Source organism: Prunus persica, chromosome G1 (assembly GCF_000346465.2).
Source record: "Prunus persica cultivar Lovell chromosome G1, Prunus_persica_NCBIv2, whole genome shotgun sequence".
Lineage (NCBI taxonomy): Eukaryota > Viridiplantae > Streptophyta > Magnoliopsida > Rosales > Rosaceae > Prunus > Prunus persica.
Genome location: NC_034009.1, coordinates 27,866,482 through 27,881,369, shown reverse-complemented (window position 1 = coordinate 27,881,369; position 14,888 = coordinate 27,866,482). Strand labels below are relative to the sequence as shown.

Genomic DNA, 14,888 nt, shown 5'->3' with positions numbered 1-14,888 from the left:
ACCCAAACACCCATAATCCCCAACCTGTGCCACCCCTCTCCTTGCTTTTCCTCTTCAAAATCGGATGCTCAGCAGACAATTCACCTTAGAATCCTATTTTGAACCCAAGTATTTTATTAGCCAAATAAAATTGAAGAAGATTGTCCTCCAATTGATGCGCTCTAATCACAATGGCAGCACCTTGGGTTACTTGGGCACAGCCCAGCATCCACAAATCCCAAACACAACACATCTTTGTTCACTTGCACCATTGAATTTGCTACAAACACTCTCTAGTACACTCTCACTTTGCAACACAAAATCAATGGAAGGCACAGCCGATGTGGATTGAGGTGAAGCATACTCTGAAACGTGCTATAGACGCCACCCTAGGAATTTGACAGGAAGGGCAAGGGAGAGGGGTGGAGCAGGTTTGAGTTGGAGACGGAGGGTTGGAAAATTCTTTAATTTTCTTTTTTATGACTTTTCTAATTTTATTTTAAAAGATAAAAGTTAAGTAAGTCCAGCTGTAATAAAATAATTAATTTCTTTTCAAAAATGGACACGTGTTAAAATTTGAATGGAAGTATCATACGCTGACGTAGTACATCCGTACTATTCTATAATTTCTCCCCAACTTCAGCATCTCCAAAACCCCCAAACCTAAATCCCCAATCTCCACCACACACCACCACCACACCCCCTTCCCAAAAACCTTTAACCCTCTCCCCCATCAAACCTTTAAGTCCCAGCTCCTCTATTGCCACCGCAACTAGTGTTGCCGCCTCAAAATTTTTTTTTTTTTTTGAAGTTTTACACTATGACCCTATAACACAAGATTCATGGGTCCGTCCCTAGCTTAGCTGCGCGTAATAACTTTTACACGTAATAGTCTGTGATTAACAGGAATAATAAAACAGTGCTATCTCCATTTCATATAAATTTCTCCCGTAAAAGTTAAATTATATATTAGGCAAGTACGAACCACCGGACTTCATTTGGCATGGATAGTAATCTTTTTGTGGGGGCACAAATCGTATTGGGCTTTATTGAGATTCCAAGCTTGGTAGCCAACCAAACTTCAAGTCTGATTAGAAGGCTTCCATGGGCTGTAAAAGTAGAGGCCATGTATCTGGTTGTATGATTAACATATAAGAAGGTGACAAGCCCATTTTGGAGCTATTGGACTAAGTTGCAATGTAATGGTCAATTTTAGGAGTGCACACACATTATAAAAGCCCACGAATTGTTTGTGTTTTGGTATTACCTTAAAGCTTGCAAGTTGTTTTGTTGTTTGTTCAAAACAACGTCCCGGGAAAAAGGATAAAAAAAACAGATTAGACGCCACCCTACTTTATCATCCACTAAACAGGATAAAAGATAAAGGGAGGGACCATGGCAGCCCAAGTTGAACAGCAATCATAATCATAAGTTCCCTAATCAACACAGAAGAAACAGATAACTATCTTATCATGTCAAGCAGGTTAAACGTGCACAGACATGACCACATCTATATCTTGTCTGATTAAAAAAAAACAAGTCAACGCGTGCTACTTCATGGAAATTCTAAACCTACCAATCAAATCAGAAAAATGCATAGCAAAAAGAGAAGAACTGGGTTTTCGACTTTGAATCATACTACTGCAAAAATCAACACTCGGTGAAGAGAAGACGAGCATAATCCATTTTTCCCTCTTGCGAAACTTCAAGTAAGACGATTATCGTAGACGAAACAAAATAAAAATTGGATGAAGATATAAGGAAAATGAAATCATAGCAACTTGTTTGTTTGTATAATTCCACGTCTGGTTTTAGAGCCGCAGACCATAACTCTTTGTTCTTTGAGAAGAGCATCGAACAAGATATATAGACAACTATATTTAGAAGCAACAGTAACACTAACACACAAGAAAAATAACTGATTCTTAAAATTTAGTCTTATCACGACTAAAATTTTATACAAGGAACTCCTATGTAGCCTCCTCCTCCAGCTTCTCGGAATCCATAATGGCCACAATTAGCTGACTTGAGACATTCTAACTTCCCAATGGAGTAATTTGGTTTTGCCAATAACAGGAAATGTTGCATACATCATCACATCTTTCGACAACGGCTTTCTTTGCCTTCCAATTCGTAAACACCTTCAATTATTTTGTTCTTCAGATAGAATCAAAGCTTACATACGGCACATTACATCATATTACTTTTTGTTTCTTGCCATAAACGTTTATACTCGCATAAATTTTAAAACGGAAAGTTGCAAATATATATCGCCTATCGATTTCATCAAGTAATGTAATCAGTACATAAGCCAGCATCAAAGATAAAAAAACCTATCAGGATTTATTTCCTCTTTGGAAGACAACACAAATACAATTAAGAAAGGGAAACTCATACAACTAGTTGTGTGTATTTAAAAAGCTTCAGCAAGCAATATACTGACAACCTACCAATGTGTTGGTACAACATATTATTGAACCTGTTCCTATCCTCCATGATGCCAACCTTTAAAATTTCTCATGTCACTAAAAATGGGGGAAGACAAATTCCATCGGAGGAAAATCAATAGAAGTTTGAAAATGAAACTGAAAAAAGGAAAAAAAAAAAAACATTACTCAAGATTTCATTCCAAGAAAACATTCACTTGAATCTTGAGTAAAATCCAAAATTCTCCCCCATTCTCCCCCCACCCCAAAAGGGATTTAACAATCCAAAAAGAAAGGGGGGGGGGGGGGGGGGATTACCAATTAGCAAGACTCCTGTGTTGAGGGACAAACCAATCTTATACATCCCAGTCTTCAGCATCCCATCACAGCACAATTATAGACAAAGTTACCTGATTGCTTTCGCGCAAGTAAGTTCCACTGTGGAGGACCTTCACTGGGAACCCATGCATTGATCTCGATGAAACCTTCACCTAGAGCCCTAGGCCCGCCAATAACTATAAGCCGGTCTCCGCAAGCCCTGAATGCAAGACCCCAACCATTCATTGAGACTGCCCGCTCAGGCAATCTCCCTACTGTCAGCCACAATCTTCTCTCTTTGTCATATTTCCTCACCTCCATGTCAGCATAGTCAGCCGCATACAATTCATTATTTACCACTGCAACCAGAGGTGGTGCCTCACCTGTTGCAGGCATATCAGGCTCTCCGGCTGCACCAGTACGTCCGGGAGACATGTTAGGTATTTCTGTCCATGTTCTCGCCTTTAAGTCATATTCTTCCCCACATGTAAGAACCTTTGAATCACTTCCCCCAATCCCACCAATAACATAAAACTTTTCATCCATAAAAACCCCAGAACACATCTTCCGGGGTTTATTCATGCTCGGGAGTGTCTCCCAAGTCTGGGTCTCGGAATTATATAGCTCTGCGGAGCTAAGTATGCTTCCCAGTGAGTTACAACCACCTGCCAAAATTGCGATCTCCTTAAGGCTAGCAGACCCAAACAAGCATCTTGGGGCATTCATCCTCATTCCAGAAGACCAAGAGTTTGTCAAAACACTATACCTAAAGATTACATGGGAAGTCACCTCCTTACCAAATACAAGAAGCTCAGTTCCCACAGCCAAAGACTCCTTATCTGAACACATGAAACATTCATTGGACGTCATTCTCGGCAAGTGCATCCACCGGCGTTGATTGGGATCAAAGGCTTCCCATTCAAGTAGGTGGCAAGAAAAATAAATCCAGTGCTCAATCACATCATTCTGCCTCCTCAGTTTATAGAGCTCCCCGGTCCTAACTAATGAGCGGAAGCTCTTGTTCAAACAGGCAATCAGTCCATAAGCGGACCTGGAGCACCGAATCAGGCAGCTGATCGAGTTGTCCCGACCAATCCGATGTATAAGGGAATCTGAATCCGAAGGAACCCCAGCTTGTTGCTGGTCCTCGGATTGCTCAGATGAAGACTGGGTCGTCTCCACCATCTCACAACAATTCAATAGCTTACACAACTTCCTTTCTCGACGCTCTTGGTCATCTTCACCATCAAATCCTAATGGGCGCTTGCCATTTGCAAAATCTTCGAGCCGACGGTAACTCATGTAAGGCCACTTGCTTTCTGGCTGGCAAGAGCTTGAAAACACCCTCGAAAGCAAGCAGGACCGACCCTCCAACATGTCTCCGTGAAACAATCAATGGAAAGGCACCAAATTCACAGACCCAATACTAACCAAAGCCTCTTTCAGGGTAAAAATGACAAAGTCCACAGCTAAATTCTAACCATCCAAGCCCCCAAGTCCCTCAGGAAACTCGGTCAAAATACAGAGGCAACCTATTCAGACAGAATTGAAACAAATTGAATTCAAACGAATGTTGGATTTTCTTTCTCAAAAATATTTTTTTAAACAATGTTTATATCACTGATTGCTTGAATTAAATGAAGAAAGTCCAACTTTTTCAGCACTATCTGTCAAACTTTCAGCTTTCCGAATCCAATCAACCAACGATCAAGCTCAATTATATTCAGGATAACAAAAAAAAATCTAATCTTTCAATGAATTTTTTTCTTTTTTGCCTTTTTATATATGTGAGAAAGTCAAATTGCCTATATTGGAGCCAAAATCATGGAATGGGAAACAAACGCAAAACAAGAAATTCCCAGAAAATCTAAAACAAAGGTTAAAGAACAAAATGAGACAACTTTTTTTTTTTTTCAGGATAAGAAACAAAAATCCTTTGTATATGAAAATAAAAATGAAAATTGGGTTGCTATGTAAACCTAATCCAGTGATACAAAGTAGCAAAAATTTATCAATATCAGAACCTAATTTTGAACTTCCAATTCAACCAAAAACAATAAGCAACCTAAAACCCAAATTAGATCTCTTCACAATTGCTGATTCATAACAAACTTTTTTATCCAACAAATTTTCTCAAAGCCAAGTAAATTTATTTATTAAAAGAAAAAGGAAAAGAGTAAAGAAATGCGAGGGACTTAGTGACTTACGGATTGGATAAGAAGAAAAAGAAGCCGGTTGGAATTTTCAAAATTTAGCAACCTCTCCCTCTCTCTCTATCTCTCTAACTCCAGTTCTAACTCTCCCTTTAAACTCTGTGTCGTGTGTATTTGCTGTTTCTGTTCTTCGCGTTCTGTCTCTCTAGTTGTCCTTTGGATTCTCTCTGCAAATCAGAGAAAGCTCTGAGCTTCGGCGTTGGAGCGAAATCTTTAGTGAGGCCCCCCCTTTATCTCTCTTAAAAATTTAAAAATAAAAACAAATTTTGTTTTTTTTTTCTCTGTTTTTAATATTTCTACGTTATTTTTAAGATCCTAAAATAATATTATCGTATTGGTTAATATAGATGGGATGAGAGAGAAAGAAGATGTGATGCAGAAGGTGGAGGTGGAGGTGGAGGTGGGGCCCTCTAAAAGCCTGAGAGGTTCTCTTTTTTGTGCTGAGGTCGCCGTTATGAAACCGGCAACAGGCTAGGGCCGGTAGAGACACGTGTTGACTGGGGGCAGACTCGCGACTGTCTGTCTCTGGTGTCTACGGCTGTGAGACGACTCCGTAGCTCTTACGTCTTTTGCAGCCCGCGAAAGATCCAATTTCTCGCTCTCTCGTGTGCGTTTAAGTCAATTTCTCGGACTTTCCGGTTTGCTTCTTCGGCTTTCGTATTGGAGGCTGCGATAGTCTGCGATGCATGGGATGAGGAGCTTCTTACACTCGTTGCTTTTTTGGTGGTTACGAGTTGTTTTAAACGACGGGTGTAATTATCCCATATTTGACCGGTCAAATCCCTTTTTAATTTTGGGTTTCAGTTTCATGCATGGTTGTTAATTTCATTATTACTTGGAAACTTATGATAGGGCCACTTTTAAATCATCAAGATTTATGAGAGATTCGACCCATTTTAATTTAAAAAATCCTTTTTTTTTTCTTTTTCCTTTTCTTTTACAAGGCGCAAGGGGCAAGGGGTATGGGGGGGGTAAGGTATACGGCCATAGACTTATAGAGGGGACAATCGATTAATTCAATTAAATAAAAAATTATTAGGCAGAGCCATGATCCATCCATTGATGTGAAAAGAGAATTGTTGGGTTTGTGTCCCTTTTAAACGTCCTCCCATTTGATGCATTTTTTTTTTTTTTGAACTTTTTCTATTGAGATAAGCGATATCATACTAAATTCACACACATTATACGGATGCTAGAACTTGAATCCAGAACCTTGTTTGATGAAGTAAATACTCCAAACCACTATACTAGTAGGTCCTTTGCCATTTAATGCATTTCTTATTCAATGTTCTTCCCCTAATATCAAAATCAATGTGTCCTTTTCTTGCATTCTATCTAAATTAGGCAAATTAGTTGCTCTATTATTAGATTTAACTGTGTAACGTATAAGTTATAGCATTGATTGCTTCTTTTATTTTTTCTTCAGATAAAGTAGTATGTTTGATCCATCAATCACACACTAGATAAATGGTATGAAATTTACATTTTTTTGGGTATTTTGCCAAACCCATAAGTATATTATGGTTACTTATTTGAGCAAGAAAGGGAAATTTTGATCCACATATGAGGATTGGATTGTTGTTATGTTAATTAGGTAAAACCTAACTAACATTTTCATCAATAGATGGAATAGTGAATGACGGAAAGAGCGTTAGAAAAAGTTATTTAATATTAATTAAAACGGCGATTAATAATAGAACCGCATAATTATTGAGACATTACTACTCAGTGACACCGACAATGAACGCTCCTACTTCCAAACATTGCAATCAAATTCCTTAGCTTTGAAATTTGATTTTAGACACTTGCACTTTAAAATTACGTGTGGACGTGCTCAAATTAGAACAATTCAATTCATACATAGAGAGACGGGTCAATCCATTGCATTTGATCAACTTTCACTATGCCTAGATTCTGGATGATCACTTTCAAATTTTAATTATGGGTTTTTCACTATTTATAAACTATCTCAGGACCAATAGGCTTTGGAAGTTTTCCCACCTAGGCTATAACCATGAACTTAATCATCATATGTACCTTTTATTTTATTTTTATTTTTCTTCTTAATTCCCGCAGCTGTCTTAGACTTTTGCAAATTAAAAAAAAGAGAAATAAAAATTGAAAACCAAACAAGCTTTTTGGCCTTTTTGGTGGAAAACTCCAAGTAGCCAAGCTTAAGTCAAATCACATAAAGGGTGGAAACCATCATCTGCCATTTGCTACTGGTCTTTAAGTCTCAAATTTCAACCTCCAAAAAGAAGGGCCCTTTGTCCCTTTGGATAGGATAAGAACTTGGAGATAACCAAAATTCTTTATAAAAAATTTTTTTAAAAAAAAAAAAGAGAGGAAAAAAGAGCCTCATTTGACCACGTCAAGGTAAACCAAAAAAGGGTTGGGTTAGGATTAGTTTAGATTATCTTGTGATGAGGATAGTGAAATGGATTGGATTGGACGTGTCATAATCTGATTATGAACCCCCTCATTCATTTGTTCTCACATTCAATTTCTTCTTACACCAATCACACACCGACTACCAAACAAAAAACAGGTAAGCTTACATTATAAACCTTTCACATTTCACAACCAAAAAACTTGCAGCGTTTCTGTGCCTCTCTGTGTGCGTGACAAACATTTTTGAGTCACCTATGAGCTGATCAGCTGAATGTGAACAAGTAGCTCCAAATCCTAATGGACTTCCACAGACTTTTCATCATTCCGTCATTACCGACTCTTTAAAAAAAAAGAAGTTAAATGTATGTGGATGGGTAGTGTTATTTTGACGAAACGAAGACTCGGTAATGCATATTCCAGTATTTTACAATAATTTCTCAATTTAAAAAACGTAACTTGAGAGTTTAAGCAAAATATTTGTTGTTATAAATTTCTAATAGGGTGGGTAAGCTTTTATTCTGAATGCATGGGTTTTGCTTGTATGACTTGATGGTATTGTCATGTGTAAAGAATGGCAAAGATTTTTGTTCCTTTTTTTTCTTCTCTCAATTTATTTTATGAGTTTCACGATATTATGAGTAATGCCAAAATAATAATAAATTAATAAAATAAAAGTTTTTCTTTTTAAATTGAGATGTAAAACATTTTTTATCCAGTAGTTCTGAAACACGCACTGATGCACGTGCGGGGGAATGCTCTAAGTGTAGTAATGACTTTTACTTCTTATTAAGTTAAAACAAAAAAATTAATTAAATTATATACAAAATTATTTGTTTCTTCTCGATAGGCTAAGCTGTGTAAAGAATATTTCCATAGATTTTGCGCGCGCCTATTTGAGGCCAAAGACAATGATATGAAAATACGAGCCACGTGTCGGCGTTTGCACGTGGGTGGTTCTTTGTTTTTTTTTTTTTTTTGAAAAGCACGTGGGTGGCTCTTAGTGGACGCTAAAATGTTCGGAAAGCCTCGATGCTTTATCTTTCTCTCTGTTAAATTAACGTTATTTACCACTTAATTAATACGGCCGCTTCTATTATATTGGTCAAGCCGGAAAATACCAAGCTAAACACGTGGGAGAATGTCCGCCTGTACCGGCTTTTGTTTTTGTGTTTTTTTTTCTTTTTTTTTTCTTACAACTATATATATATATATTATACGAAAGGATATTCAACTACCAAAATGTTTCTTATTAGACAACTACTTGAGTTATAAGTCCTAGCTCGATTTTTACTTTTCATACACCTTTTAATCAGAAAACTTCGTATTGTGTCTTTTTATACGAAGAAAATTATGAGTAATTTGTGCCTTAATTTGTGTTTGAAAATTAATTTCTCCAAAGCAATTTAGTTGTATTTTTTAAAATTTAAAAAAAAGAAAAGGAAAATGATGGGCGGTGATAATGATGATGAGTCACATGATTATGAAAGTGGAGATTTCGGTGGTTTAGGAATTATGACTAACATTGCTACTTTTTCTTCCAGGTGTTGGTCTCTAAATCCTTTGGGAGATTAACATTATCCCTTGAGATCCAAGTGTCAAACTTTGCACCGCTTTTGCTCAGCTACTTTTTTTATTTATATAATGCTTTATTTACTCGTTTTCTTTTGTGCAAAGATTGAGATTTCCAAGGCGATTTTGGCAAATCAGAAATTTAAATTAATTGATAAACGCATGAATGTACCAACATTAAACAACAACAAAACGCAAGGTGTCCAATATTTTGTTTTATGGTTTTTTTACATTTGGAAGTATGAGAAATTAAAACCCAAAAATCCAACCTGAATAACTCTCCTCATTGTAGGGTTTGCAGCCTTTAAAAAAATATATATTTTCGATTGATTTGGAAAATACAAAATATAAAGAAATTGCGTTTTTCTTGAATGTGCTCGAAATTTTTTAAAAAAAAACAGAAAACGATAAATAAGATATGCAAAAGAATAAAAAGACAAAGGTGATCGAAAGTGAGATATATAGCTAAGTAGGGATCGTACTATATATATATTTATCAATTAATTAAAACTTGTTATTGTAATTTGTAAGTAGAGATCGTACTTGTTAATTACTTGTTTGATTAATTAATTAATTAATTAAACATAATAAAAAGTTGTGTAAACACGGCCACGTGCAAACATCATCTTTAAGGATCTTAAGGGGAAAAATAAATGAATAAAAATTAAATGTATGTGTCGAATAGGAATAGGAATAGGATAAAGAAACAAACTTCAAAACCAAGCAACTCCACTATCTCTCCTCCTCCTCCTCCTCCTCCTCCAAAGAAAGAACCCACAAAAACAAAAAGATTCTGGCGTGCACTCACAAAAATTATAATAATATTCACGAACCGAGGCAAGTCTTTTCTCCAATGCGGCCCGACCACGTGTCGGTCATTTGTGTAAAGACGTGTGGTCATGTGGAGCATTATTGGACGATGAGAAAGCTGTTTAATCACTCACTAATCGCAACTCACACGCTTCAAACTTCAAAAGTGCTCTGCACTCCGCACTCTGCACCCCCAACTTAACTTAACTTAACTTGTTCATTACCAAATTAATTACATTTTAATAGCTACTAATTCATTTTTTAAAAATAAATGAAGAAAAAGAAAATACGCCTTTCCATTCCAAAAGATGATGCCTAGGTCAGGCCAGGCCAGATAAATAAATAAATAAATTTATTCTCTTGTTCAATTCATTTCAAGAGTATGATGTTTGTCTAGGTGATTGATTTTAACGTTTATAATTTTATAAGTCCATGTGTTTATTTGTAACTTTGCATATTGTATATTACTTGTAGTGGTTTTATATATGTAGGGTTGCTGAGCACGCAATCTAGTAACCACTGAGGTGTTTTAGCTAGCTGTTGGGGCTAATTAGGAGGGCAATGCAAATTAATTAAACTCACTAATTTCACCCAATTGTTGAGAGGGAAGACTTTGTAATTGATATTTGCAATTAATGGTTTAGGCAATAATATCAATAAGGGTCTTTTGCTTTATTTTTATTTTTATACAAGCGATATTCTATTTTAATATAATCTAAACTATGGAGAGGAGATTAAAACTCGAATGCAAAGTGAGAAGCACATCAACTTTATCCAACTTAACTAAGTCCAAATCTGCTAAGAGTCTTTGCTCTGGAGCGGAAGAGAAGTAGTGCAACTGTGGAGGAGGCTAAGCTAACCCATGTGACATGTATGGTTGTTTGCACGACATGTAGCTTTGCATGCATGTTAGTTTGGGTTATTTACATGTGAAGGGCCCCTTACAACAAACGACATCTCAAATATGTAAGGGCTTTAAAATCAATGCATGCAGCTTGATGAAAAATCACATCATTTACGAAATAAACTCACTACACTAGAACACATCATTTACGGTGTATAAAGCAATCTGCAAATATCAAGTATTAACAACACACAAAAACTTTGGTGTAGTAACTTTTCTCTCAATTTGTTCTTCACTTTGATTTGATAGTGAAGTATTTCTCTTACTATTTTAGTTTGTACTTTTTTTTACCTTACAAACAACGAACTGTATATCGATTTCAAATCAATAAAACTCTAGAATAAAAGGAGTTTGTATATATTATATAGTTGCATATTATGACGTGACAATCTCGTGTTACATATGATTTTATACATTTATTACTCACAGTTTGCAATCCCATCAATAAGATGGTGGATACAAAGATGAGATGTGTTTAATTATTAATTAAAGAGAGATTACAAGTTTAATGGGGCTCTCTCTCTAATCTGCAAATAGAGAGCAATTAAGTCAACAATGAGCATAAAAAGCCAAATGGAAAGGTCAACAGAAGAGACGTATTCCCCATGTTGTTCTTCCTCCCATTTCCACAAGAATGAATATAATCCATAAATAAAAAGAAAAAGAAAAACATTGTTGTTAGGCAAACGTCACCCTCAAAAACCTCATCTCTCGTTTTCTCTCAATCTTCGTTTTCTGATACATTATACATACTCTTTGTAGATGCATATGATAGCTTTATGTCGTATTCACACATAATAAAGAGGGGAACAAAAAATCCGTGAATTTCGCCAAACCAAAGCAACCGACTTCCATTACCCCCAAAAAAAAAAAAAACCAAATACTATGTAAAATGACCACATTCATGACAATGACTTGGGTCCATTAAGGGAGCGGGAAAAGATTTACATATATTTATGAAAAAAAAAAAAAACAAAACAAGAATCTTTTTCATTTTTAAACTTTACCTAACACAAATTTCCCTCATTTGCCTTTTATTACTTGTTAAAAAAAAAGCCAAAGATTTAGCTGCTTGTCCTCAGCTAATCATATAACTAAGGTCTCGTTTGGGATTATTATTTTTGGCCAAAAACTTACTTCACTTTAAAGTTAAGCAGTTTAAGGTGTTTGGTAAAAATATTCATCACCACCACCACCTTCACCTCCATCTCTTTCACCACCACATCCACCCCACAACAACCACATGATTAGCACATAACACTTTCAACATCATGTATATTTTAGTCATTATCCACAGTTACAACAGTTTTATATTAAAATTTACCAAACGGTTTTGTCATTGCTTTTTGTAATAACACCACTTCAAAAGTATTGTTTACCAAATATGGGGCTGTTTTACTTTACATCTAATTATTTTCAAAGCACAATAGAAAAAACTTTTTTTTAAAGTCACAGCAATCCCAAACTGGGCCTAAGAACATTTGCCTATCAAAACCAAACGAAGCCCTTCCTTTTGTTTTTGGTTTCAAGGATTTTTTGGTGTCAAATTGGGGAAAAACACTTCCATGAAACATGGATAACACTATTTTGTTATTTATGGCCAATAAATTTATCACACATGTGATAACACTTTTATGTGTTATAACATTATGAATCGATAATAGTAAAATAGTGTCATTCTCGTTGCAACTAAATTTTTCTCCAAATTGAAGGTTTTCAAAAGGGTAGAGTAGCCTCAAATAACCCATCTCTCTCTCTCTCTCTCTCTCTCTCTCTTAATCATGGATTGCTCGTATAATAAGTGGAGGAGCATCATTCTGGCTTGTGACATGCACCGCATTTATATATTTGATAAATCAAGTTATTAATTATATTTGTGATATTGGTAAATGCATTATTCCTTTTTTGCTTATAATATGCTAAATAATTTGCGAATATTGCATGTTCCTATGAGAGCAATTTGTCAGTGAAATCTTGCAAATTTAATAAGCCCGGAGGACAGGTGGAGATGCGAGATTAGTTGGGTTTCCTGTATATGTATATGGGTTCGAATTAAACTATAAGAATTGTAGTGTCCCAGAAGCATTATTTGCATAAAATGATAGATCAAGTGGGGTTGAGAGACAAACCATGTTGCAATTACTTTTTCTTTAGCATTTTTTTCTTCATGTACATGATTCTAGTGGGAGAATTTTATGCTGATGATGAAGATGATGATCTCCCATTTAAATACATATATATTTAAGCCCTCTCTCTCTCTCTCTCTCTCTCTCTCTCTCTGTGTATATATTTCCACACTGAAATTTAATGTTCAAAGCTGAAAAGATATAAATACATTTATTTTTTTAATTTTATGAGCACGCTATATGAAAATGTATCATAAATTACATTATCAATCGAATTCAAGTTTATCAAAGGCTCTGCGGCAACTTTAATGCTGAGAAAGTGAAGTACTTGCGTGTGAATAACTGGTGGTTGAAACTTGAAAGTGCCAATTATTTTTATATATGCGTATAATTATATAGGTCTAGGTTATGTCTTTCTCTCTTTCTTTGCTTGCTTTTGTTTGTTTCTGGTTTTTTTTAGGTCAATTTAATGGTGTGGATGTTACCAAACTTTTACGTGAGATGGCATCCATTCTAAATGTCTACCTCATTGCAGAAGTGGGGCATCTTCTGCAGTTTCTTGTCACATGGTCCTGATATGATCAGCTATATAGCTAGTGTTTTAGTTGATGAGGTTTCAATTTCTTTGATTAGATGCCCTTTTAATTAAGAAACAAACTCTAGTTAGTTGGCTAAGACAGTGTACCCATTTCTTTTATTCAAGTTTGATTTTTCTTCTTGTACATGATTAGTTCAAATTAGCTCTTCCTTTCAAAGCCCTTGCATCTAATATCGATATTGGATGTGGTTTTGAGAGGTTTGTGTAACTTGTATTAGAAAATTGAGCAGACAATTTTGATTCTGCTTGGACCTCTTCCTCTTCTTGCCTGATTGTGTATGCAGAGAGAGAGAGAGAGAGAGTTGAATGCTTTTCTTTTCTAGATTCCCATGGATACCTAAGTTTTTTCTGAAATTGTTTATGGTTCTAGAACATGCATATGGTCGGCAGGCAATATGAAGATTGACATATGAGAAACAGATGATAATATTAATAGGGCATTTGATGATAATGAATATCTATTATCTATATCCACCAAACACACACAACAACACAACACCACAACACAGGCTGTAAGCAAAAGGTGTCATGGACGGAGCCGAAATCATGATTATCAAGTGGAAGAAAGAAAAAAAGATAGGTCCAATTTCAATATAGACTTTCACAGTTTGGCTATAGGCCAATAGCTGATAGCTGTGTGTGCTGTTTGTGCTGTGCTTTTATTAATTTATTCTTAATTATTAATTAACTTTTCTTTTCTCATCAGATTAAACAAATGTGAAAAAACAAAAATGGGCTGGGCTAGAAAACATGCACGACTGCTAGGGCCTAATGATTTTGAACCCATTTTGGAGATTATGAAAGAAGTGTAAGAATCGGATTCTGTGGGGGGATCCAATTCAATTCATTGATTTTGATTGACAGACAAATGATGCAGTTTTTTTTTGACGAGATATCAAAGAGAGGAATCAATTACCTGAGAGAGAGAGAGAGAGAGAGAGACAGACAGACAGAGAGAGAAGCCGTCGAAAGAATAAATGCATTCACAAACTAATTGGTTTGGTCCAATTGATTTCAAGTCGTAAAATTTGACATTTCATCAAAGTGTTTGAGAGTCCACTATGGTGAGAGGTGATTAGGACTTGGCATTTGAAACACAAGTTAGGCCTCAAAAGGTGATTGACAGATATTCTTCCTGCCCTGTGGTGTGGGCCGGATAGTCAATAAGAGAAGCCCATGTGTGGTTTGACAACTCAAGGAAACTTTTGGGTTTTGACCATTTGAAAAAGAAGGCTCAACGTCGTAGACTTGTTGGGCCCAGTGCTTACCTACCAAAAGTATGCAGCCGGGCCTAGTTGAACCAAAGATGTGGGCTATGGCTTCCATCCGCAACTAAATTTTCTCGCCTGAAAAATATGAAGGAACTTTTCAATACAAGAGATATTGGAAGAGAAGGAAAAGAACTCATGACCAACAACAAAAGCAAGGAGGACTTTCAACACCCAATAGCTCAAAATGGCTAACCTTGCCTATTTCTTTAGTTTAAATTTCTTACATTCTTTTATTTTTTAAAGATATTTAATCAGTACATCCAAACGCATGAAAAAAGGTTTT

The 14,888-nt window shown here is 35.9% G+C and overlaps 1 protein-coding gene across 1 annotated transcript; it reads right to left on the bottom strand.

The window, feature by feature from the left end:
• On the bottom strand, positions 1,741-5,252 carry LOC18790287 (F-box/kelch-repeat protein SKIP11). Its single transcript, XM_007222161.2, has 3 exons — positions 4,931-5,252; positions 2,816-4,255; positions 1,741-2,120 (listed from the first exon to the last, which is right to left on the bottom strand). Exons 2-3 carry the CDS (start codon positions 4,098-4,100, stop codon positions 2,074-2,076), a joined length of 1,332 nt encoding a protein of 443 aa, XP_007222223.2. The 5' UTR covers positions 4,101-4,255; positions 4,931-5,252; the 3' UTR covers positions 1,741-2,073.